This window comes from Oncorhynchus kisutch, linkage group LG17 (genome assembly GCF_002021735.2).
Source record: "Oncorhynchus kisutch isolate 150728-3 linkage group LG17, Okis_V2, whole genome shotgun sequence".
Taxonomy (NCBI): domain Eukaryota; kingdom Metazoa; phylum Chordata; class Actinopteri; order Salmoniformes; family Salmonidae; genus Oncorhynchus; species Oncorhynchus kisutch.
In genome coordinates, this window is record NC_034190.2 from 17,838,676 (window position 1) to 17,865,182 (window position 26,507).

Here is a 26,507-nt window from a genome sequence, read left to right on the forward strand (position 1 = left end):
CCGGGTATGAATGTCCAGAGAGCAGTCGAAATCCAAGGACATGGAGAGAAAAATTGGTCCGGTATGTTCCGTTCCGAGCCGCGCTGCGCCGTACAGAACTGGCGATAGATTTTCGAGCTAAAGGATAGCTGATGACCACAAACCGTGGTTAGCTGAATACTAACGATTTGCCAGTAAAGGAGCTAACTAGCTTCTGAACTAGCTTCTGGATTAGCTTCTGGCTAGTTTCAGGCTAGCTTCTTGGAGTTTCTGGCTAGCTTCTTGGAGGATTACAGATCTGAGGTAAATAATACTTTTTTATAAATATACATTGGTGAGGCGGGTTGCAGGAGAGTGTTTTGAAGATGAGTTGATGGAAAATAAAAATAAAATGTATGTGAAAAAGTTGTAAATGTATATATATACAGGACACGACAAGACGAGGACAAAAGACGTCTGAACTGCTATGCCACCTTGGTTGACCTAGAATGGCTGAAAACTGATGTTCTGATTAAAGAAGCAATAAAACTGGCCTTCTTTAGACTAGTTGAGCATCTGGAGCATCAGCATTTGTGGGTTCGATTACAGGCTCAAATTATTCTGAAACTCATCAGTCTATTATTGTTTTGAGAAATGAAGGCTATTCCATGCAAGAAATTGCCAAGAAACTGAAGATCTAGTACAATGCTGTGTACTACTCCCTTCACTCTACCAGAATAGAAAGAGGAGTGGGAGGCCCTGGTGCACAACTGAGCAAGAGGACAAGTACATTAGAGGGTCTAGTTTAAGAAACAGACACCTCACAAGTCCTCAACTGGCAGCTTCATTAAATAGTACCTGCAAAACACAAGTCTCAACGTCAACAGTGAAGAGGTGACTGCAGAGTTGCAAAGAAAAAGCCATATCTCAGACTGACCAATAAAAATAAAAGATGAAGATGGGCAGAAGAACAGAGACACCGGACAGAGGAACTCTGCCTAGAAGGCCAGCATCCCGGAGTCGCCTCTTCACTGTTGACGTTGAGACTGGTGTTTTGCGGGTACTATTTAATGTAGCTGACATTTTTTCTAAATCTGTTACTTGGACTTATTGCACCCGCTACTGAAATGGTTGTTCCAGTTTAGATGATTTAGGTTGTCTCATATCTTAGTCTTAAAAATTCTAAATGTTGGTTAGTCAACCTTTTGGAAGCCAACATAAAGTGACATATGGGCCTGATTTTGCTTGTAAACCATGAGTTTCAGGCCACTGTATTAGTCTAAAACTAGGCCCTCAAAATAAGGCCTTATGAAATACGTGTTGTATTGTGTTAAATGATTGAATTTGAATGATTACATATTGGCATAGGATGTCACTTGGTGAAGGCCACAGGACTGAGAATGGATGAATGTAACATCCATGTCTCTCACTAACAAATACAGTCATGGGTGGTAAATCTACAATTTACTTGAAAGGCAATATATATGTAAATAATGTTTTACACCAAGCAGTGTGATAATGTATCACCAAAAAGTCTGGACCCGTATAGACACTGGACCGGTGTTACATTTAACACTCTGTGTTGATTTAACACTGGAGAATTTGCTGTGTACTATAAGATTAGTGACACCCGGAATAACTGTATTTTGATCCACAATACAACATAATCAAACGCAAAAAATAGAAAGAAAATGTACAGACTCTCTGTTCTCTTCATCGTATTGGTATCATGCCATACAAAACAGCCTGATGATTTTTCTCGTGGCTTTCAAAGCTTTTGACTCCTGACCTGCTAATTTCTGTTTGTCATATTTCCAGAGTTACTCGAGACGCTGTGACACACAATATATGTGACAATATTATGCGGCACATTGAGAACACAACGTCTGCTCTAAAACGACTTAGAGGGGGTGATATATTGAGTTATCAAGCCAGAAATCCCAATAAAATACTGCAGCGTGATATACACTTGGCAGCTCCTGGGGCACTTTCATGGTTTATCAGACTGGAGAAGGAAAGAGAGGGAACATTCACCAGACTGAACACCAACAACTCTGAACCACAAGAGACAGAATGTTTAAAAAGGTCAGTGTGGTCTTAATCAGGTCCTCTACATAGTCTGACAATGGTGAACAAAAAAAACGGATAAAAACCTTTAAACACCCGCCATATAGAACTAACTTAAATATGATTAAGGTAAATGGTATTAAAAGTAACATATGATGTTAAAATGGCTGTCACTTGTATATGTGTTTGCTCCAGGAATCCCAAACCACCTACTGCTATTGTTAATGCGACTGTAACAGTTTTGTGTTACTGCCGGAGGAAAATATGTGGTATTCTGGTCTTCTGCTAAAACGATCAGAAAGTAGGCAGCTCTATGTGTTCAGGGTGAAATTTCTACTGATTTTGGGTTTTGCAAGGTTAGGATTGTGGGAGGGGAAGCTGAATGAATAGTCACAGCAAAAATTGGTTTCACAGACATACTGTCAGTTCAACCATCACCCACCTCCATTCACCAACATACTAAGTGGTGATTTAAAAAAAGAGCTAGAGAAAGAGAGATTAATGAAGAGACAAATGAAGAGAAGGAGGAAGAGAGAGAGAGAGAGGGGTGGGGGGTTGAGAGCAAGAGATAGAGGAGGGAGTTAGAGAGCGAGAGAGAGCATCCTGGAATATCCAAGGCCAGAGGTCATCTGCCTTTCCTTCTTCTTTGCAGATCGTCTCAAGCTCTGTCAGGTTGGATGGGGAGCGTTGCTGCACAGCTATTTTCAGGTCTCTCCAGAGATGTTAGATCGGGTTCAGGTACGGGCTGTGGCTGGGTCACTCAAGGACATTCAGAGACTTGCCCCAAAGCTCCTCATGCGTTGTCTTGGTTGTGTGGTGAGGGTCAGTCTCCTCTTGCAAGGTGAACCTTCGGCCTAGTCTGAGGCCCAGAGAGCTCTGGAGCAGGTTTTCATCAAGGATTTCTCTGTGCTTTACTCAGTTCATCTTTGCCTCAATACTGACTAGTCTCCCAGTTCCTGTAGCTGAAAAACACCCCACAGCATGATGCTGCCACCACCACGCTTCACTGTAGGGATGGTGCCAGGTTTCCTCCAGGCGTGACGCTTTGCATTCAGGCCAGTCTTGGTTTCATCAGACCAGAGAATCTCGTCTCTCAAAATCTGAGTCTTTAATTGCCTTTTGGCAAACTCCAAGAGGGCTGTTATGTAACTTTTACTGAGGAGTGGCTTCCATCTGGCCACTCTACCATAAAGCCCTGATTGGTGGAGTGCTGCAAAGATGGTTGTCCTTCTGGAAGGTTCTCCTATCTCCACAGAAGAATTCTAGAGCTCTGTCAGTGACCATCTGGTTTTTGGTCACCTCCCTGATCAAGGCCCTTCTCCCCCAATTGCTCAGTTTGGCCGGGCGGCCAGCTCCAGTCTTGGTGGTTCAAAACTTATTCCCTTTAAGAATGACGGAGGCCACTGTGTTCTTGGGGACCGTCAATGCTGCAGACATTTTTTTGGTACCCTTCCCCAGATCTGTGCCTCGACACAATCCTGTCTCGGCGCTCAATGGACAATTCCTTTTACCTCATGGCTTGGTTTTTGATCTGACATGCACTGTCAACTGTGGGACCTTATATAGACAGATATGTGCCTTTCCAAATCATGTCAAATCAATTTAATTTACCACAGGTAGACTCCAATAAAGTTGGAGAAAGGATGATCAATGGAAACAGGATGCACCTGAGCTCAATTTCGTGTTTCATAGCAAGTATTTTTGTTTTTTATTTTTTATAAATTTGCAAACATTTCTAAATAACTGTTTAGGCTTTGTCATTATGGGGTATTGTGTGTAGATTGCTAAGGATTTGTATTTATTTAATACATTTTAGAATATGGCTATAACACAACAAAATGTAGAAAAAGTCAAGGGGTCTGAATTTGTTCTGAAGACACCCCCACTAGATTGCGCTATTTTAAAGAAGACAGCTTCTCCATCCTGGAAGGAGAAATCAATCATTTCCAAGCCCAGGGACATGTACTAGTGTGTGGCGACCTAAATGCCAGAACTGGACAAGAACCTGACAACCTCAGCACACAGGGGGACAAACACCTAACAGGAGGAGACAGCATTCCCTCCTCCATATGCTCTCCTAGGCAAAACTACGACAACATAACCAACAAAAACAGGTCACAACTCCTACAGGTCTGTCGCACGATGGGAATGTACATAGTCAATGGTAGGCTTCGAGGGGACCCCTACGGTATGTACACATATAGCTTATCACTTGGCATTAGTAGTGTAGACTACTTTATCACTGACCTCAAACAAGAGTCTCTCAGAATGTTCACAGTTAGCCCACTAACACCCCAATCACAGCAACATCCCAGTCTACTTGAATAGAGCAATACTCAATCATGAGGCATCAAAGCCAAAGGAACTGAATAATATTAAGACATGCTATAGCTTGAAGGAAAGTAGTGTGGAAACCTACCAAAAAACTAAAACAAATTCAATACCTTTTAGACAACTTCCTGGACCAAACTTTCACTCTAATAGTGATGTTGTAAACTTGGCAGTAGAAAACATAAACAGTATATTTGACCTCTCAGCTTCCCTCTCATATAACAATGACAAATGATTTGATGAAGAACGCAAAAACCTAAGAAAGAAATTGAGAAACCTATCCAACCAAAAGCATAGACATCCAGAAAACCTGAGCATACGCCTTCACTATTGTGAATCACTAAAACAATACAGAAATAAGGTCCAGTTGCCGGTGTCCAGTAGACACCGTTGCCCTAGAGCACACAAACAATGATACATACCTCGGCCTAAACATCAGCGCCACAGGTAACTTTCAAAAGCTTTGAACGATCTGAGAGACAAGTGGTGACCTAAGATGGTACTAACTGTTGTGTGTGTGTGTGCATGTGTTTGCCATTAAAAGGAACATATAATTTGACATACAAATTAGGATCTGGCAAAAAATACTTGAATCGGTTATAGAACCCATAGCCCTTTAAGCTTGTGAGGTCTACGATCCGCTCACCAAACAAGAATTCACAAAATGGGACAAACAACAAATTGAGATTCTGCATGCAGAATCCTCCGAGTACAACGTAGAACACCAAATAACGCATGCAGAGCAGAATTAGGCCGATATCTGCTAATTATCAAAGTCAGAGAGAGGGGGGGGGGGGTGTAGAGTGCTCAGAGAGAGAGAGAGAGGGGGGGGGGTGTAGAGTGCTCAGAGAGAGAGAGAGAATGAGAGAGAGGGGGGGGGGGTGTAGACTGCTCAGAGAGAGAGAGAGGGGGGGGGGGGGTGTAGAGCGCTCAGTTGGAGCTTGCAACGGCAGGGTTGTGGGTTCGATTCCCACGGGGGACCAGTATGAAAAAAAGCATGAAAATGTATGAATCCCTACTTTGAGTCGCTCTGGATAAGAGTGTCTGCTAAATTACGTAAATGTATATGAGAGCGAGAGAGAGTGTGTGTGTGAGAGAGAGGGAGAGAGAGAGAGATAGTAGTGATTGAGGATCTACTGTGTGGGGCCGATGAGATGGGAAAATAGAGAGAGAGAGAGAAAGAGGCAGAGGGAGAGAGAGTCAGATAGAGAGATATAAAGAGAGAGCTAGCAGCAGTGATAAAATGGAAAAAGACAGAAGGAGAGAGGGAGACAGAGAGTGACAGACAGACAAAGAAAGATAGTTAGTAGTGATGGAGGGAGGGAGGAGGACATACTCTGTGGGGTGGATGAGTGATGTCTTGCCCAGTCGGAGGATAACGGGTCCTCGGGGGTTACGGATCTTCCTGACCGCTGCTGTCTTGAGCAGGGAGAAGCGCCGCACCAGATTGAAACCTGCATCAAATCCATCACCACATTAATCCTCAGGCCAGGCAGAGTAATCAATCACAGAGAGGAGCCACAGTAGATCAGACAGGATAAACAAGATGGTACTAACTGTTTTGTGTGTGTGTGTGCATGTGTTTGTGTGTGTGTGTATCATTTACCTGTGATGTTGTGTCTGGCCGTCTGAGGGAACTTCCAGTCATCTACCTGTTGGGAAGGGCATTGTACTTCTGGAGAGAGAGAATGAGAGAGAGGAGAGTAAGAAGGAGAGATGGACAAGACAAAATACATGTTGTGTGAAATTCAGACAAAGGACACACAGTAATGTCAGAGTAAAATAAATAGATATGGTGATTAAGACAGACACTGTCCTTTGCTACTGTATATAAAACACTCCCCCCCCCCCATGTACAGGTCAGCCTCAGGTCATACTGTGGAGCACACACAAAATCTGTCAGTGGGTCAACTACAGGAGGCTGGTGGCACCTTCATTGGAAAGAACAGGCTCATGGTAAAGGTAAGAGCGGAATAGGTGGAATGGTGGAATGGAAACCATGTGTTTGGTGCCATTCCATTGACTCCGTTCCAGCCATTATTATGAGCCGTCCTCCCCTCTGGGAGAGAGAAAGGAACGGGGAGGGGTAGAGAGAGAGAGAGAGAGAGAGAGAGAGAGAGAGAGAGAGAGAGAGAGAGAGAGAGAGAGGCACGTGTCACACATTCACACAATTGATGGATATATCCTCACCCCGTTAGCAGATGTCAAGGAGAAATGTGTTTGCTGTCATATTGTGAATCTGTAATATTGTGAGCCCTCACTACATTGTGAGCCCTGGGTACATGTTCAGGGTCAGGTAGGGGTTCAGTAACATAGTAACATGTTCAGGGTCAGGTAGGGGTTCAGTAACATAGTAACATGTTCAGGGTCAGGTAGGGGTTCAGTAATATAGTAACATGTTCTGGTTCAGGTGTGACCCACTTGGTTCCTGGGGTCTGTCCCAAATGGCACCCTATTCCATATAGTTCACTACCTGTACATGGGTCCCGGTCAAAAGTTGTGGACTATATGAGGAATAGTGGGCCATTTGGGACAGACACCCTAGAATGATTCTGAGAGGAACATTAATGAATGGTCACCAACTCTAACATACCTAATTCTACTAATCAAGGTCTTGATGAGATTATTGATGGAATGGGCTGTTTTCCTAGCTCTCTGGGACCAGGGCTGGTGACCTCCACTGTCTCCAGTCCTACCAGTGTGTTAGAACTATAAAACCTAAAGGATTGTACAAGTCTGGAGATTGTCCAATAAATCCACACTGACACACACACACACACACACACACACACACACACACACACACTGCAACTAGGAGGACACACATACAGTATTACTAAGTCCATGACCCTGGTGTGCAGTGCAGATGTTTCTTTTAGTATCATTGTGTGTACCAAACATTTGATTCCCATTCAAAATCCTATTTTCCCTAACACCTAACCCTAAAATCTAACCATTACCCTTAACCTAACCCCTAACCTTAACACTAAACCCTTCCCTAAACTTAATAGTAACCCTAAACCTAAAAGATAGCCTCAGACAACAACATTGATGTATACGCTGATTTGGTGTGCGAGTTTATTAGCAAGTGCATCGGTGATGTGGTACCCACAGTGACTATTAAAACCTTCCCCAACCAGAAACCGTGGATTGATGGAAGCATTAGCGCAAAATTGAAAGTACGAACCACTGCTTTTAATCATGGCAAGGTGACCGAAAACATGACCGAATACAAACAGCTAAGCGTCGTAATAGAGACAAAGTGGAGTCGCAATTCAACAGCTCAGACACGAGACGTATGTGGCAGGGTCTACAGTCAATCACGGATTACAAAAAGAAAACACGCCCCGTCGCAGACACAGATGTCTTCCTCTCAAACAAACTAAACAACTTTGAGGACAATACAGTGCCATGCTCGCTTTGAGGACAATACAGTGCCACTGATACAATACAGTGCCACTGATACGGCCCGCTACCAAAACCTGCGGGCTCTCCTTCACCGCAGCCAATGTGAGTAAAACATTTAAACGTGTTAACCCTCGCAAGGCTGCTGGCCCAGACGGCGTCTCTAGCCGTGTTCTCAGAGCATGCGCAGACCAGCTGGCTGGTGTGTTTACGGACATATTCAATCAATCCTTATCCCAGTCTGCTGTCCCCACATGCTTTAAGAGGGCCACCATTGTTCCTGTTCGAAAGAAAGCTAAGGTAACGGAGCTAAATGACTATCGCCCCGTAGCACTCACTTGCGTCATCATGAAGTGCTTTGAGAGACTAGTCAAGGACCATATCACCTCCACCCTACCTGACACCCTAGACCCACTCCAATTTGCTTACCGCCCCAATAGGTCCACAGACGACGCAATCGCAATCACACTGCCCTAAGCCATCTGGACAAGAGGAATACCTACGTTAGAATGCTGTTCATCGATTACAGCTCAGCATTTAACACCATATTACCCTCCAAACTCGTCATTAAGCTCGGGACCCTGGGTCTCGACCCCACCCTGTGCAACTGCGTCCTGGACTTTGACGGGCCGCCCACAGGTGGTGAGGGTAAGAAACAACATCTCCACCCCGCTGATCGTCAAAACACTGGGGCCCCACAAGGGTGTGTTCTCAGCCCTCTCCTGTATTCCCTGTTCACCCATGACTGCGTGGCCATGCACGCCTCCAACTCGGTAATCAAGTTTGCAGATGACACTGCAGTGGTAGGCTTGAAGGCTTGATTACCAACAATGATGAGATGGCCTACAGGGAGGAGGTGAGGGCCCTCGGAGTGTGGTGTCAGGAAAATAACATCACACTCAACGTCAACACAACAAAGGAGATGATCGTGGACTTCAGGAAACAGCAGAGGGAGCACCCCCTATCCACATCGATGGGACAGTAGTGGGGAAGGTGGAAAATTTTAAGTTCCTTGGCAAACGCATCACGGAAAAACTGAAATGGTCCACCCACACAGACAGCGTGGTGAAGAAGGCAACACAGCGCATCTTCAACCTCAGGAGGCTGAAGAAATTTGGCTTGTCACTGAAAACACTAGCTAACTTTTACAGATGCACAATCAAGAGCATCCTGTCGGGCTGTATCACCGCCTGGTACGGCAACTGCTCCACCCACAACTGTAAGGCTCTCCGGGGGCAAACTACCTGCCCTCCAGGACATCTACACCACCCGATGTCATAGGAAGGCCAAAAAGATCATCAAGGACAACAACCACCCGAGCCACTGCCTGTTCACCCCGCTATCATCCAGAAGGCGAGGTCAGTACAGCTGCATCAAAGCAGGGACCGAGAGACTGAAAAACAGCTTCTATCTCAAGGCCATCAGACTGTTAAACAGCCATCACTAACATTGAGTGGCTGCTGCCAACATACTGACTGAAATCTCTAGCCACTTTATTAATAATTGGATATAATACATGTATCACTATTCATTTTAAACAATGCCACTTTCTGTGTTTACATACCCTACATTACTCATCTCATATGTATATACTGTACTCTATACCATCTACTGCATCTTGCCTGTGCCGCACGGCCATCACTTATCCATAAATGTATATGTACATATTCTTATTCATTCCTTTACACTTGTGTGCATAAGGTAGTTGTTGTGAAATTGTTAGATTACTTGTTAGATATTACTGCAAGGTCGGAACTAGAAGCACAAGCATTTCGCTGCACTCGCATTAACATCTGCTAGCCATGTGTATGGGACCAATAACATTTGATTTGATTTGAACACCTAAGCCGAAAATAGCCTTTTTCATTGTTGGGCCCTGCAAAATGTCCCCACTTGTCCGAATTGTCCTCATTTTACTATCCTTGTGATGACTTCTGGTCCCCACAAGGATAATAAAACCAAACACACACACACACACACAAACTGCTCTACTTCAGGGTTGAGACTGTTGGCCAGGTTGTTAAATTGAAACCAATTTAGTGCTGGAGTAAAACAGAGTGACTGGATCCAATTAGATTGGGAAGAGTAACACACAGATAGAGTGCTCTCTCTGTGTGTGTGTGTGTGTGTGTGTGTGTGTGTGTGTGTGTGTGTGTGTGTGTGTGTGTGTGTGTGTGTGTGTGTGTGTGTGTGTGTGTGCGTGCGTGCATGCGCGTGTGTGCGTATGTGTGTGTGTGCGTGCGTGCGTGTGTGTGTGTGTGTGTGTGTGTGTGACAGAGTGAGAGTGAGTTGCTAGCCTGAGGGTCTGAGTTATATTCTCACACAGGAAAGAGAAGCAGACTAAGAGGCTAAATCAAGAGCTTTTAACTTCTATCATTCTATTTGTTCACTCTATTGATCAGTAGCTGGGCCAATTGAAATGAGTTAACTCATGAACCTACTATTTATTAGAATGAATATGTCAACCCAATAGAGCCCCATAGTGGAGGTGTCATAATACCCATAAAACCTAGCGGTCAAAAAATGAAATGGTTCCAACCATTTTTCCCAAAGTGAAGGGGTTTGTTTCATGTAGGCTTATCCTGGCATGACATTTTGATAACCATGTAAGTCTCTCTCAGACAAGGTGACTTTTTTTTCAATATATTTGGTTCTATTTACTCTCAGATTCTAAAATTATAATTAGCGTCAAATTAGACAGCATGAAAGACTACAAATCCCTGCAAGCTCCTGCATGCCATCTCTAGCTGACACCTTTGCTAACAGGTATTGTGTCAATTTAAAACTTGCACAAGTCAGTTCACAGAATTGCCCATTAAATAAATGTAGCTAATTTATTCATTACTACATTTAGCTAACATTAGATAGTTAGTCCAGAGATTCTTACCTTTGCCTTGATTCTGAAGTCTCGTCCAGATAATCATGGAATTTGTAGTTCTTTCTGCCACATAAGCAGCTAATTATAATTTCATTTTGGGGGGTTAACACAGGTGAATATATTGACAAGAGTCACCTTGTCCTAGAGATTTTAACATGGTAATAGAAACGCAAGCCTACACAAAACAGTGTTCCTAAAATCCCCTATGGGAAAAATTACTGTTGGGAAAATTATTGGAACCATTTCCCTGTTTGACCGCTAGGTGTTATGGGTATTGTGACCAATACTGTGGTATTCTATAGGGATGAATGAAACTAGAGATTAATCAGATTCAGGTTCATTAAGGTTATTCTTATTAGGGAACATCATAGGAAAAAAATATTTAAAAAAAATATGCACAAGGTCCTCTACTCCGCCAAATAATGTATACATAAAACGGTCAACCGAATCGTTTCTAGTCATCTCTCCTCCTTCCAGGCTTTTTCTTCTCTGGACTTCATATTGCGATTGGCAACTTTCATAAATTAGGTGCATTACTACCGCCACCGACCTCGTTCGTCTTTCAGGCACCCACATGGATATAACCAATGACGAGATGGCACGTGGGTACCTGCTTCTATAAGGAGACGGGAGAGGCAGGACTTGCAGTGCGATCTGCATCACAAATAGAACTGACTTCTATTTTAGCCCTTGGCAACGCAGACCTCCGTTGGCGTGAACGAGCAGTGTGGGTGTAATAATTGAATAATATAGATTTCACACGTGACGCGAGTGGTGTAGTCAGCCTGTAACCCTAATGAATATGACCATAACCCTAACCTAACCCTAATGAATATTTCCATAACCCTAACCTAACCCTAATGAATATGACCATAACCCTAACCTAACCCTAATGAATATGACCCTAAACCTAATCCTAATGAATATGACCATAATCCTAACCCTAATGAATATGACCCTAAACCTAACCCCAATGATTATGACCATAACCCTAACCTAACCCTAATGAATATGACCATAATCCTAACCTAACCCTAATGAATATGACCCTGAACTTAATGCTAATGAATATGACCATAACCCTAACCTAACCCTAATGAATATGACCATAATCCTAACCTAACCCTAATGAATATGACCCTGAACTTAATCCTAATGAATATTACCATAACCCTAACCTAACCCTAATGAATATGACCCTAAACCTAATCCTAATGAATATGACCATAACCCTAACCTAACCCTAATGAATATGACCCTAAACCTAATCCTAATGAATATGACCCTAAACCTAACCCTAATGATTATGACCATAACCCTAACCTAACCCTAATGAATATGACCCTAAACCTAATCCTAATGAATATGACCCTAAACCTAACCCTAATGAATATGACCATAACCCTAACCTAACCCTAATGAATATGACCCTAAACCTAACCCTAATGATTATGACCATAACCCTAACCCTAATGAATATGACCATAACCCTAACCTAACCCTAATGAATATTACCATAACCCTAACCTAACCCTAATGAATATGACCATAACCCTAACCTAACCCTAATTAATATTACCATAACCCTAACCTAACCCTAATGAATATGACCATAAACCTAACCCTAATGATTATGACCATAACCCTAACCTAACCCTAATGAATATGACCCTAAACCTAATCCTAATGAATATGACCATAACCGTAATGAATATGACCCTAATCCTAAACCTAATGAATATGACCCTAAACCTAACCCTAATGATTATGACCATAACCCTAACCCTAACCCTAACCCTAATGAATATGACCCTAAACCTAATCCTAATGAATATGACCATAACCGTAATGAATATGACCCTAATCCTAACCCTAATGAATATGACCCTAAACCTAACCCTAATGATTATGACGATAACCCTAACCTAACCCTAATGAATATGACCCTAAACCTACCCCTAATGATTATGACCATAACCCGAACCCTAATGAATATGACCCTAAACCTAACCCTAATGATTATGACCATAACCCTAACCTAACCCTAATGAATATGACCATAACCCTAACCTAACCTTAAGGATTATGACCATAACCCTAACCTAACCATAATGAATATGACCCTAAACGTAACCCTAATGATTATGACCATAACCCTAACCTAACCCTAATGAATATGACCCTAAACCTAACCCTAATGATTATGACCATAACCCTAACCTAACCCTAATGATTATGACCATAACCCTAACCCTAATGATTATGACCATAACCCTAACCTAACCCTAATGAATATGACCCTAAACCTAATCCTAATGAATATGACCATAATCCTAACCCTAATGAATATGACCCTAAACCTAACCCCAATGATTATGACCATAACCCTAACCTAACCCTAATGAATATGACCCTAAACCTAACCCTAATGAATATGACCATAACCCTAACCTAACCCTAATGAATATGACCCTAAACCTAACCCTAATGAATATGACCCTAAACCTAACCCTAATGAATATGACCATAACCGTAATGAATATGACCCTAAACCTAACCCTAATGAATATGACCCTAAACCTAACCCTAATGAATATGACCATAACCGTAATGAATATGACCCTAACCTTAATGAATATGACCCTAACCCTAATGAATATGAACCTAACCCTAATGATTATGACCATAACCCTAACCTAACCCTAATGAATATGACCCTAACCTAACCCTAATGATTATGACCATAACCCTAACCTAACCCTAATGAATATGACCATAACCCTAACCCTAATGAATATGACCATAACCCTAACCCTAATGATTATGACCATAACCCTAACCTAACCCTAATGAATATGACCCTAAACCTAACCTAATCCTAATGAATATGACCATAACCCTAACCTAATCCTAATGAATATGACCCTAAACCTAACCCTAATGAATATGACCCTAAACAAAACCCTTATGAATATGACCCTAAACCTAACCCTAATGATTATGACCATAACCCTAACCTAACCCTAATGAATATGACCCTAAACCTAACCCTAATGATTATGACTATAACCCTAACCCTAATGAATATGACACTAAACCTAACCCTAATGATTATGACCATAACCCTAACCTAACCCTAATGAATATGACCATAACCCTAACCTAACCCTAATGATTATAACCATAACCCTAACCTAACCCTAATGAATATGACCCTAAACCTAATCCTAATGAATATGACCCTAATCCTAACCCTAATGAATATGACCCTAAACCTAACCCTAATGATTATGACCATAACCCTAACCTAACCCTAATGAATATGACCCTAAACCTAACCCTAATGAATATGACCATAACCCTAACCTAACCTTAATGAATATGACCCTAAACCTAACCCTAATGAATATGACCCTAAACCTAACCCTAATGAATATGACCATAACTGTAACGAATATGACCCTAACCTTAATGAATATGACCCTAACCCTAATCAATATGACCCTAACCTAACCCTAATGATTATGACCATAACCCTAACCTAACCCTAATGAATATGACCCTAACCTAACCCTAATGATTATGACCATAACCCTAACCTAACCCTAATGAATATGACCCTAAACCTAACCCTAATGATTATGACCATAACCCTAACCTAACCCTAATGAATATGACCCTAAACCTAACCCTAATGATTATGACCATAACCCTAACCTAATCCTAATGAATATGACCATAACCGTAATGAATATGACCCTAATCCTAACCCTAATGATTATGACCATAACCCTAACCTAATCCTAATGAATATGACCATAACCGTAATGAATATGACCCTAATCCTAACCCTAATGAATATGACCCTAAACCTAACCCTAATGATTATGACCATAACCCTAACCTAATCCTAATGAATATGACCATAACCGTAATGAATATGACCCTAATCCTAACCCTAATGATTATGACTATAACCCTAACCCTAATGAATATGACTATAACCCTAACCCTAATGAATATGACACTAAACCTAACCCTAATGATTATGACCATAACCCTAACCTAACCCTAATGATTATGACCATAACCCTAACCTAACCCTAATGAATATGACCCTAAACCTAACCCTAATGATTATGACTATAACCCTAACCCTAATGAATATGACACTAAACCTAACCCTAATGATTATGACCATAACCCTAACCTAACCCTAATGAATATGACCATAACCCTAACCTAACCCTAATGATTATGACCATAACCCTAACCTAACCCTAATGAATATGACCCTAAACCTAATCCTAATGAATATGACCCTAATCCTAACCCTAATGAATATGACCCTAAACCTAACCCTAATGATTATGACCATAACCCTAACTTAACCCTAATGAATATGACCCTAAACCTAACCCTAATGAATACGACCATAACCCTAACCTAACCTTAATGAATATGACCCTAAACCTAACCCTAATGAATATGACCCTAAACCTAACCCTAATGAATATGACCATAACCGTAACGAATATGACCCTAACCTTAATGAATATGACCCTAACCTTAATGAATATGACCCTAACCCTAATCAATATGACCCTAACCTAACCCTAATGATTATGACCATAACCCTAACCTAACCCTAATGAATATGACCCTAACCTAACCCTAATGATTATGACCATAGCCCTAACCTAACCCTAATGAATATGACCCTAAACCTAACCCTAATGATTATGACCATAACCCTAACCTAACCCTAATGAATATGACCATAACCCTAACCCTAATGATTATGACCATAACCCTAACCTAACCCTAATGAATATGACCCTAATCCTAACCTAACCCTAATGAATATGACCCTAACCCTAACCTAACCCTAATGAATATGACCATAACCCTAATCCTAATGAATATGACCCTAAACCTAACCCTAATGATTATGACCATAACCCTAACCTAACCCTAATGAATATGACCCTAAACCTAATCCTAATGAATATGACCCTAAACCTAACCCTAATGAATATGACCCTAAACCTAATCCTAATGAATATGACCCTAAACCTAACCCTAATGAATATGACCATAACCCTAACCTAACCATAATGAATATGACCATAACCCTAACCTAACCCTAATGAATATTACCATAACCCTAACCTAACCCTAATGAATATGACCCTAAACCTAACCCTAATGAATATGACCCTAACCTAACCCTAATGAATATGACCATAACCCTAACCTAACCCTAATGATTATGACCATAACCCTAACCTAACCGTAATGAATATGACCATAACCGTAATGAATATGACCCTAACTGTCACGACCTTTTTTATGTCTCTGTTTTAGTTTGGTCAGGGCGTGAGTTAGGGTGGGTATTCAATGTTTTTGTTCTAGGTCTACTTTTGGCCTGGTATGGTTCCCAATCAGATTGAGAACCATACTTAGGTAGCCTGTGTTCCCACTATGATTTGTGGGTAGTTGTTTTCTGTTTTGTGTATTCACCTGACAGAACTGTTTTGTTTCTTCCTTTCACTTTGTTATTTTGTTTCGTGTGTTCAGTCTAATAAATTAACATGGACACTTACGATGCTGCATATTGGTCCGATCGATCCTTCCTACTCCTCCTCAGACGACGAAGAGATTTGTTACACTAACCATAATGAATATGACCCTAAATCTAACCCTAATGAATATGACCCAAACCATAATGAATATGACCCTAAACCTAAACCTAATGAATATGACCCTAAACCTAACCATAATGAATATGACCCAAACTCTAATGAATATGACCCTAACCCTAAACCTAATGAATATGACCTTAAACCTAACCATAATGAATATGACCCTAACCCTAATGAATATAACCCTAACGCTAATGAATATGACCCTAACCCTAATGAATATGACCCTAACCCTAATGAATATAACCCTAACCCTAATGAATATGACCCTAACCCTAATGAATATGACCCTAACCCTAATGAATATAACCCTAACCCTAATAAATATGACCCTAAACCTCATGAATATGACCATAACCCTAAACCTAATAAATATGACCCTAAACCTAATGAATATGACCATAAACCTAAACCTAATGAATATGACCCTAACCCTAATGAATATGACCCTAACCCTAATGAATATGACCCTAATCCTAAACCTAATGAATATGACCCTAACCCTAATGAATATGACCCTAACCCTATTGAATATGACCCTAATCCTAAACCTAATGAATATGACCCTAAACCTAACCCTAATGAATATGACCCTAACCCTAATGAATATAACCCTAACCCTAATCCTAACCCTAATAAATATGACCCTAACCCTAATGAATATGACCCTAACCCTAATGAATATGAACCTAACCCTAAACCTAACCCTAATGAATATGACCCTAACCCTAATGAATATGACCCTAACCCTAAACCTAACCCTAATGAATATGACTCTAATCCTAACCCTAATAAATTTGACCCTAACCCTAAACCTAACCCTAATGAATATGACCCTAACCCTAATGAATATGACCCTAACCCTAAACCTAACCCTAATGAATATGACTCTAATCCTAACCCTAATAAATTTGACCCTAACCCTAAACCTAACTCAAATCAATATGACTCTAATCCTAACCCTAATAAATATAACCCTAATGACTAAAACTATAATCCTAACCTTAATGAATATGACTCTAATCCCAACCCTAATGAATATGAACGTAATCCTAAACCGAATGAATATGATCCTAACCCGATACACAGACACAGGCCTATATCCAGATGCATTAGGATGAAATACGTATATATAGTATATTTGTATAGTTAACTTACACAAAACAAAGGATAATGGCAGGTTCCAACTGTCAATGCTGACTGTAGAGAGTATCAAGGTGAAGTTGGAGTGTAGAGGAGAACGTATAGCAGCAGCTCTCTAATCAGTTCCTCAACACATCAGAAACACCCCTTAAGGTAGTCTCTCCTCCCTACCTCCCCCTCTAACCCCTTACCTCCCCTGCATACTCAGCAAGCTCTCTCACAAAGAACAAAAACTGCCTTTCAAAAAGTTCCCAGAAACACACAGACTTTTATTGCCACTCAACATGGGCTGTTTGAAGTCAAGAGACACTTCACTCCCTCCTTAAAAAGTGCTTTCTTCTCAGCATATCCCCTCACTCTACACCCCTATCCTACCCCCTCCTACCCCCTTATGACTTTTATACAGGCACTTAGATGCAGAATTAAGATGAAGACCTGTCAGAGTAAAAAAAAAACATCAAGACCGGGAATAGGGTGGGGAGGGAGTGACAGAGTGATGAGAAAGAAGGGGGAGAGGGTAGGAAGAGGGAGGGGAGAGAAAGGGAGAAGGGGAAGATGAAGGAAGGATAGTGGGATGATGAATGGGAAGAGAGGGGAAGAGGTAGGGAAGGGAGGATGATAGGAGAGAGAGGAGGAACAGAGGGAGGAGGAAGAGAGGGAGGAGGAAGAAAGGGGGAGGATAAGAGAGAGGAAGAAGAGCGGGAGGAGGAAGAGAGGGAGGGAAAGAGAAGAGGAGAAGGGAGAATGATAGGAGAGAGGCAAATAAGAGAGGGATGAGGAAGAGAGGGAGGGAGGGAGAGAGAGGAGGAGAAGGGAGGATGATAGGAGAGAGGAAGAAGAGAGGGATGAGGAAGATAGAGAGGAGGAGAAGGGAGGATGATAGGAGAGAGAGGAAGAAGAGAGGATGAGGAAGAGAGGGAGGGAGAGAGAGAGAGGAGGAGAAGGGAGGATGATAGGAGAGAGGAAGAAGAGAGGGAGGAGGAAGAGAGGGAGGGAGAGAGAGGAGGAGAAGGGAGGATGATAGGAGAGAGAGGAAGAAGAGAGGGATGAGGGAGAGAGAGGAGGAGACGGGAGGATGATAGGAGAGAGAGAAATAAGAGAAGGAGGAAGAAGAGAGGGAGGGAGAGAGAGGAGGAGAAGGGAGGATGATAGGAGAGAGAGAAATAAGAGAGTGATGAGGAAGAGAGGGAGGGAGAGAGAGGAGAAGGGAGGATGATAGGAGAGAGGAAGAAGAGAGGGAGGAGGAAGAGAGGGAGGGAGAGAGAGGAGGAGAAGGGAGGATGATAGGAGAGAGAGGAAGAAGAGAGGGATGAGGCAGAGAGAGGAGGAGAAGGGAGGATGATAGGAGAGAGAGAAATAAGAGAAGGAGGAGGAAGAGCGGGAGGGAGAGAGAGGAGGAGAAGGGAGGATGATTGGAGAGAATAAGCAAGAAATCCAGAATCCTCCAACCAGGGTTTCTGGAAAGCCTGGGCATTTTTGGAAAAGTTACCAGAATGTTGCAGGCAACAAAAGGACTATGTAACACCCCCCCCCCCATACTGTTAGAACTCTAGATCCTCCAACCGTTCCAAACCTCATGGACCCTGTCGGTCGGTCGGTCGGTCGGTCGGTCGGTCTGTCGGTCGGTCGGTCGGTCTGTCGGTCGGTCAATCGGTAACACACCCCATACCGTTAGAACTCTAGATCCTCCAACCGCTCCAAACCTCATGGACCCTGTCTGTCGGTCGGTCGGTAACACACCCCATCCTGTTAGAACTCTAGATCCTCCAACCGTTCCAAACCTCATGGACCCTGTCTGTCTGTCGGTCAGTCGGTAACACACCCCATACCGTTAGAACTCTAGATCCTCCAACCTTTCCAAACTTCATGGACCCTGTCTGTCGGTCGGTCGGTCGGTCGGTAACACACCCCATCCTGTTAGAACTCTAGATCCTCCAACCGTTCCAAACCTCATGGACCCTGTCTGTCTGTCTGTCTGTCTGTCTGTCTGTCTGTCTGTCTGTCTGTCTGTCTGTCTGTCTGTCTGTCTGTCTGTCACAGTCTGCACTGCAGCAGTCATTGTTATGGCTGTGTTCCATTTGCAGGCTTTTCTGTTTATGTTCACTGTTCTCTAGAGCTTGGCAGCATGGTTTTATTAGGGACAGGGTCAGAAGGGTGCTCGGAGCAACGGGAAGATGGAGGAAGAAGCAGAAGAGGATTATGGGAATTGTCTTATAAAGTGGCATTCCACTGTAATTGGTCTGGGCTGTAGATCAGTGTGTGTTTACACGTATATGCATAAACACACACACACACACACACACACACACACACACACACACACACACACACACACACACACACACACACACACACACACACACACACACACACACACACACACACACACACACACTTGATAGGGGATCAGTGGGATCAAGGAGAAGATTGGTTCTGCCAGTAGCACTGCTGGAACCACTTAAGAGAGTGCATTGTAGGTGGAGAAGGGCACGCTGGGTAATGTAGGTAATGATGTGATAGAAAGACAATTAGATGTAGTACAAGGGCTAGGGAGGATGAGAAAGAGGAAGAGAGAGATGAGAAAAGGAAAGAGGAGAGAGACACTGATATATACAGGGAGAGAACATGAAAAATGGGAGGAAAGAGCGATAAGAGAGAGGGAAAGCAAGTGGAGAGAGAGAAAGAAAGAAAGAAAGAAAGAAAGAAAGAAAGAAAGAAAGAAAGAAAGAAAGAAAGAAAGAAAGAAAGAAAGAAGAGAACATCTAGGTTGTTTTTTCCAGAGATAAATGAGGGGAGGAGTGGAAACATGTATCACTTTAGACCTGAAACTCACTACTAACACTTAGCCATACTTAAAGATGAGGTCACAAATGTTTCCCTTAAAGACTGTTTTTCCACTCTCAACATCCTCACTATACACACACACGAATACACAGGACCCCCCCTCCCACAGGAACCCACCACCACCACCACACACACACGAATACACAGGACCCCCCCTCCCACAGGAACCCACCACCACCACACACACACACACACACACACATTTTCCACCAATAAAGTTCTGAGTTGAAAACTGGAACATCTGCTTCTATATTCTGTCTCAACCTCCCGCTGATGTTAGCACATTACTAGCCACTTCTGGAGTTTGAGACGGGACAGAGGGAGAGCAGGGAGCTGATTGGCTATTCAAACACTTCACTTATTTCAAAGTGTTTCCTTCCACCCACCACCAGGGTCTCAGAGGAACAGCAAACTGGCTCAGCCCCAGATGAATCACTCTGGCTGGGCTCTCCCGGGAGCCTATCCCCTCTGAGCTGCAGAAGTTCTGGAGGTATTGCCCCAGGAGGAATATTATGGAGGGAAGAGATGCTGAAGAGGGAATGTGACAGATCATAAAAACACAACAAGACCACACCGGAGTCAAGACAGCTCCTGACATAGACAAACACACACGCATACAGATACACAGATACACAGACGCGCACGCACGCACACACACACACATGTAATGAATGGGTACCACATACTGAAAACACATGGCCTTTCTAACACAGCTAGACCAGACAGCTACCAACCTCAGTCACACATACTCAGGCGTGGTCACGCACACACTTGCACCCATCTACCCACCCACCCATTTGAAGTAAAAGTCTGAAGTGAAGGCAGCAGACATGTGAAGTAGATAATACATTAAATTTCTGGCAAAAGCAATGACTTGGGACACATCGCATTTGACCGTATACCAGATTCCACCGTGGGGATAAAAATAGACTCACCTTTGGATGATGCTCCCAGGTCACATGACCAGAGGCTGAGGGTGAGCAGAACCAGGAAGCGGAGATTCCTCATGATGCACTCCTCTGGATACACACACACCTTGACTGCTACCTGGGAGAGAGGGAGGGAGAGGGAGAGAGAGAGAAACAAGGGGAGGAAGGGATATGGGGTTGGAAAGAGGGAGAGAGAAGGAGGAGATGGAGAGAGATATAGAGGAAAGGGAGGTGGAGAGGGAGAGAGTCAACATAAAAAATGACAGTATTTGATATGAGAGCACATTGTAAGAAACAGGTAGTACACACAGAGACTACACAACCATTTACACTCAACTAATACTGAGTCAGCTGGTTGTATTGGCGTTGAACCTGTAGGTGAGCTGTTTTCAAGATGCTAATTTCCAAGATGGCGTAGCAGTAAGTCGTCCTGTCCTGTCGTGTCCCTGTATTTATCGTTTCTTTTTCGTTTTTTACATATTTTTTACATATTTTCTCCACATATCTCTTTGAAAACATTTTGCTAAACCCTAAGCTTCCAAATACTCTCCTGCAACCCGACTCACCCAATGTAGCTATTTTTCCTAAATTCCTAAAGTATTTATATTTACTTCGTGACCCCTCAACTGAAGCTAGCCAGCTAACCAGCGGGTATGCTAGCGGTCTTCAGCTAACCGGTCATCAGCTAACCTGTAGTTCGGAAAGCTCTCGCCTGTTCGTACAACGCGACTCTAACCAGAGCATAACGGACCTATTTATTTTTCATCCCCGGATTCATCCCCGGATTCCCACCGCAAACGGAACATCTTTCAGCTGGATTTTTCAGCAACTAGTTATCTAGCTAAACCGCAACCCCGGATTACTCCTGGCTAGCGTTTCCACCCACTTAGCTTGAAGCTAGCCCGGCCGTAGCACCTGTGCTACCACCGTAGCATACTCCTGAGCTACAATACCCAGGCCCAGGACCGGTCTATCGATGTCATCGCATGAAGAGGAATTAACAGACTCACCCCATCGCGATGTCCCCCAAAGGCTAACTCTCTAGCCCTCACTATCTCCCTGCTTGCTAATTCGGCCTGCTAACTGCTAGCTTGTCCAGCTCCGGTCCGCTAACTGCTACCTTGTCTAGCCCGGGCCTACAAACTGTTAGCTTGTTAGCACAGGCCTGCTAACCGCCTGAATTGCCGCATCCCAAATGCTCACCGGACCCATATTTACTTTCTCTCTTTTGACTTTTAATTTGTTTATACCTTCCGGAAACCTGCCTCACCCAATGTGATACGGAATCGCTATTATTCTTTTATTTTTAGAACACACTCAAGAACCTCCAGAAGCTAACCAGCTAACTAGCTACAAGCTATTTAGTCATTGTTAGTTTTTTTAACCTGGATAACACTCGCCAGTCCAGCTTCCCTGCCCCATCCACCGCTGCCCCCTGGACACTGATCTCTTGGCTACATAGCTGATGCACGCTGGACTGTCCATTAATCACGGTACTCCATTCTGCTTGTTTGTTTTATCTGTTGGCCCCGTTGCCTAGTCTACGCCATTTTACCTGCTGTTGTTGTGCTAGCTGATTAGCTGTTGTCTCACCTACTGTTTTAGCTAGCTTTCCCAATTCAACACCTGTGATTACTGCATGCCTCGCTGTATGTTTCTCTCAAATGTCAATATGCCTTGTATACTGTTGTTCAGGTTAGTTATCATTGTTTTAGTTCACAATGGAGCCCCTAGTTCCACTCTTCATGCCCCTGATAACTCCTTTGTCCCACCTCCCACACATGCGGTGACCTCACCCATTACTACCAGCATGTCCAGAGATACAACCTCTCTCATCATCACCCAGTGCCTGGGCTTACCTCCGCTGTACCCGCACCCCACCATACCCCTGTCTGCGCATTATGCCCTGACTATATTCTACCATGCCCAGAAACCTGCTCCTCTTATTCTCTGTCCCCAACGCTCTAGGCGACCAGTTTTGATAGCCTTTAGCCGCACCCTCATACTACTCCTTCTCTGTTCCGCGGGTGATGTGGAGGTAAACCCAGGCCCTGCATGTCCCCAGGCACCCTCATTTGTTGACTTCTGTGATCGAAAAAGCCTTGGTTTCATGCATGTCAACATCAGAAGCCTCCTCCCTAAGTTTGTTTTACTCACTGCTTTAGCACACTCTGCTAACCCGGATGTCCTTGCTGTGTCTGAATCCTGGCTCAGGAAGGCCACCAAAAATTCAGAGATTTCCATACCCAACTATAACATCTTCCGTCAAGATAGAACTGCCAAAGGGGGAGGAGTTGCAGTTTACTGCAGAGATAGCCTGCAAAGTAATGTCATACTTTCCAGGTCCATACCCAAACAGTTCGAACTACTAATTTTGAAAATTACTCTCTCCAGAAATAAGTCTCTCACGGTTGCCGCCTGCTACCGACCCCCCTCAGCTCCCAGCTGTGCCCTGGACACCATTTGTGAATTGATCGCCCCCCATCTAGCTTCAGAGTTTGTTCTGTTAGGTGACCTAAACTGGGATATGCTTAACACCCCGCCAGTCCTACAATCTAAGCTAGATGCCCTCAATCTCACACAAATCATCAAGGAACCCACCAGGTACAACCCTAACTCTGTAAACAAGGGCACCCTCATAGACGTCATCTTGACCAACTGGCCCTCCAAATACACCACCGCTGTCTTCAACCAGGATCTCAGCGATCACTGCCTCATTGCCTGTATCCGCTACGGAGCCGCAGTCAAACGACCACCCCTCATCACTGTCAAACGCTCCCTAAAACACTTCTGTGAGCAGGCCTTTCTAATCGACCTGGCCCGGGTATCCTGGAAGGACATTGACCTCATCCCGTCAGTTGAGGATGCCTGGTCATTCTTTAAAAGCAACTTCCTCACCATTTTAGATAAGCATGCTCCGTTCAAAAAATGCAGAACTAAGAACAGATACAGCCCTTGGTTCACCCCAGACCTGACTGCCCTCGACCAGCACAAAAACATCCTGTGGCGGACTGCAATAGCATCGAATAGTCCCCGTGATATGCAACTGTTCAGGGAAGTCCGGAACCAATACACGCAGTCAGTCAGGAAAGCTAAGGCCAGCTTCTTCAGGCAGAAGTTTGCATCCTGTAGCTCCAACTCCAAAAAGTTCTGGGACACCGTGAAGTCCATGGAGAACAAGAGCACCTCCTCCCAGCTGCCCACTGCACTGAGGCTAGGTAACACGGTCACCACTGATAAATCCATGATTATCGAAAACTTCAATAAGCATTTCTCAACGGCTGGCCATGCCCTCCGCCTGGCTACTTCAACCTCGGCCAACAGCTCCGCCCCCCCCCCCGCAGCTCCTCGCCCAAGCCTCTCCAGGTTCTCCTTTAACCAAATCCAGATAGCAGATGTTCTGAAAGAGCTGCAAAACCTGGACCCGTACAAATCAGCTGGGCTTGACAATCTGGACCCTTTATTTCTGAAACTATCTGCCACCATTGTCGCAACCCCTATTACCAGCCTGTTCAACCTCTCTTTCATATCGTCTGAGATCCCCAAGGATTGGAAAGCTGCCGCAGTCATCCCCCTCTTCAAAGGGGGAGACACCCTGGACCCAAACTGTTACAGACCTATATCCATCCTGCCCTGCCTATCTAAGGTCTTCGAAAGCCAAGTCAACAAACAGGTCACTGACCATCTCGAATCCCACCGTACCTTCTCCGCTGTGCAATCTGGTTTCCGAGCCGGTCATGGGTGCACCTCAGCCACACTCAAGGTACTCAACGATATCATAACCGCCATCGATAAAAGACAGTACTGTGCAGCCGTCTTTATCGACCTTGCCAAGGCTTTCGACTCTGTCAATCACCATATTCTTATCGGCAGACTCAGGAGCCTCGGTTTTTCGGATGACTGCCTTGCCTGGTTCACCAATTACTTTGCAGACAGAGTTCAGTGCGTCAAATCGGAGGGCATGCTGTCTGGTCCTCTGGCAGTCTCTATGGGGGTGCCACAGGGTTCAATTCTCGGGCCGACTCTTTTCGCTGTGTATATCAATGATGTTGCTCTTGCTGCGGGCGATTCCCTGATCCACCTCTACGCAGACGACACCATTCTATATACTTTCGGCCCGTCTTTGGACACTGTGCTATCTAACCTCCAAACAAGCTTCAATGCCATACAACACTCCTTCCGTGGCCTCCAACTGCTCTTAAACGCTAGTAAAACCAAATGCATGCTTTTCAAACCGGTCGCTGCCTGCACCCGCATGCCCGACTAGCATCACCACCCTGGATGGTTCCGACCTAGAATATGTGGACGTCTATAAGTACCTAGGTGTCTGGCTAGACTGCAAACTCTCCTTCCAGACTCATATCAAACATCTCCAATCGAAAATCAAATCAAGAGTCGGCTTTCTATTCCGCAACAAAGCCTCCTTCACTCACGCCGCCAAGCTTACCCTAGTAAAACTGACTATCCTACCGATCCTCGACTTCGGCGATGTCATCTACAAAATGGCTTCCAACACTCTACTCAGCAAACTGGATGCAGTTTATCACAGTGCCATCCGTTTTGTCACTAAAGCACCTTATACCACCCACCACTGCGACTTGTATGCTCTAGTCGGCCCTCGCTACATATTCGTCGCCAGACCCACTGGCTCCAGGTCATCTACAAGTCCATGCTAGGTAAAGCTCCGCCTTATCTCAGCTCACTGGTCACGATGGCAACACCCATCCGTAGCACGCGCTCCAGCAGCTGTATCTCACTGATCATCCCTAAAGCCAACACCTCATTTGGCCGCCTTTCGTTCCAGTACTCTCCTGCCTGTGACTGGAACGAATTGCAAAAATCGCTGAAGTTGGAGACTTTTATCTCCCTCACCAACTTCAAACATCAGCTATCTGAGCAGCTAACCGATCGCTGCAGCTGTACATAGTCTATTGGTAAATAGCCCACCCTTTTTCACCTACCTCATCCCCATACTGTTTTTATTTATTTACTTTTCTGCTCTTTTGCACACCAATATCTCTACCTGTACATGACCATCTGATCATTCATCACCCCAGTGTTAATCTGCAAAATTGTAATTATTTGCCTACCTCCTCATGCCTTCTGCACACATTGTATATAGACTCCCCCTTTGTTTTCTACTGTGTTATTGACTTGTTAATTGTTTACTCCATGTGTAGCTCTTTGTTGTCTGCTCACACTGCTATGCTTTATCTTGGCCAGGTCGCAGTTGTAAATGAGAACTTG

General features: G+C 43.7%; 1 protein-coding gene across 7 annotated transcripts in view; it reads right to left on the minus strand.

Moving 5' to 3' along the window:
* LOC109908536 (collagen alpha-1(XVI) chain) overlaps positions 1 to 26,507 on the minus strand; it is a 140,252-nt gene that overhangs the window by 102,090 nt on the left and 11,655 nt on the right. For 6 of the 7 annotated variants that reach the window (XR_004203554.1, XM_031793140.1, XM_031793145.1 and 3 more), the window contains 3 exons: positions 21,267 to 21,378; positions 5,963 to 6,031; positions 5,693 to 5,810 (listed from right to left, as the gene is read on the minus strand). Coding sequence is in view for 6 of the 7 variants with exons in the window: in XM_031793140.1 (XP_031649000.1) it covers positions 5,693 to 5,810; positions 5,963 to 6,031; positions 21,267 to 21,339 (260 nt within the window). In the remaining variant the exon portion in view is untranslated. The remainder of the gene's footprint in view (positions 1 to 5,692; positions 5,811 to 5,962; positions 6,032 to 21,266; positions 21,379 to 26,507) is intronic. The other variant, XM_031793141.1, reaches the window with a different exon arrangement.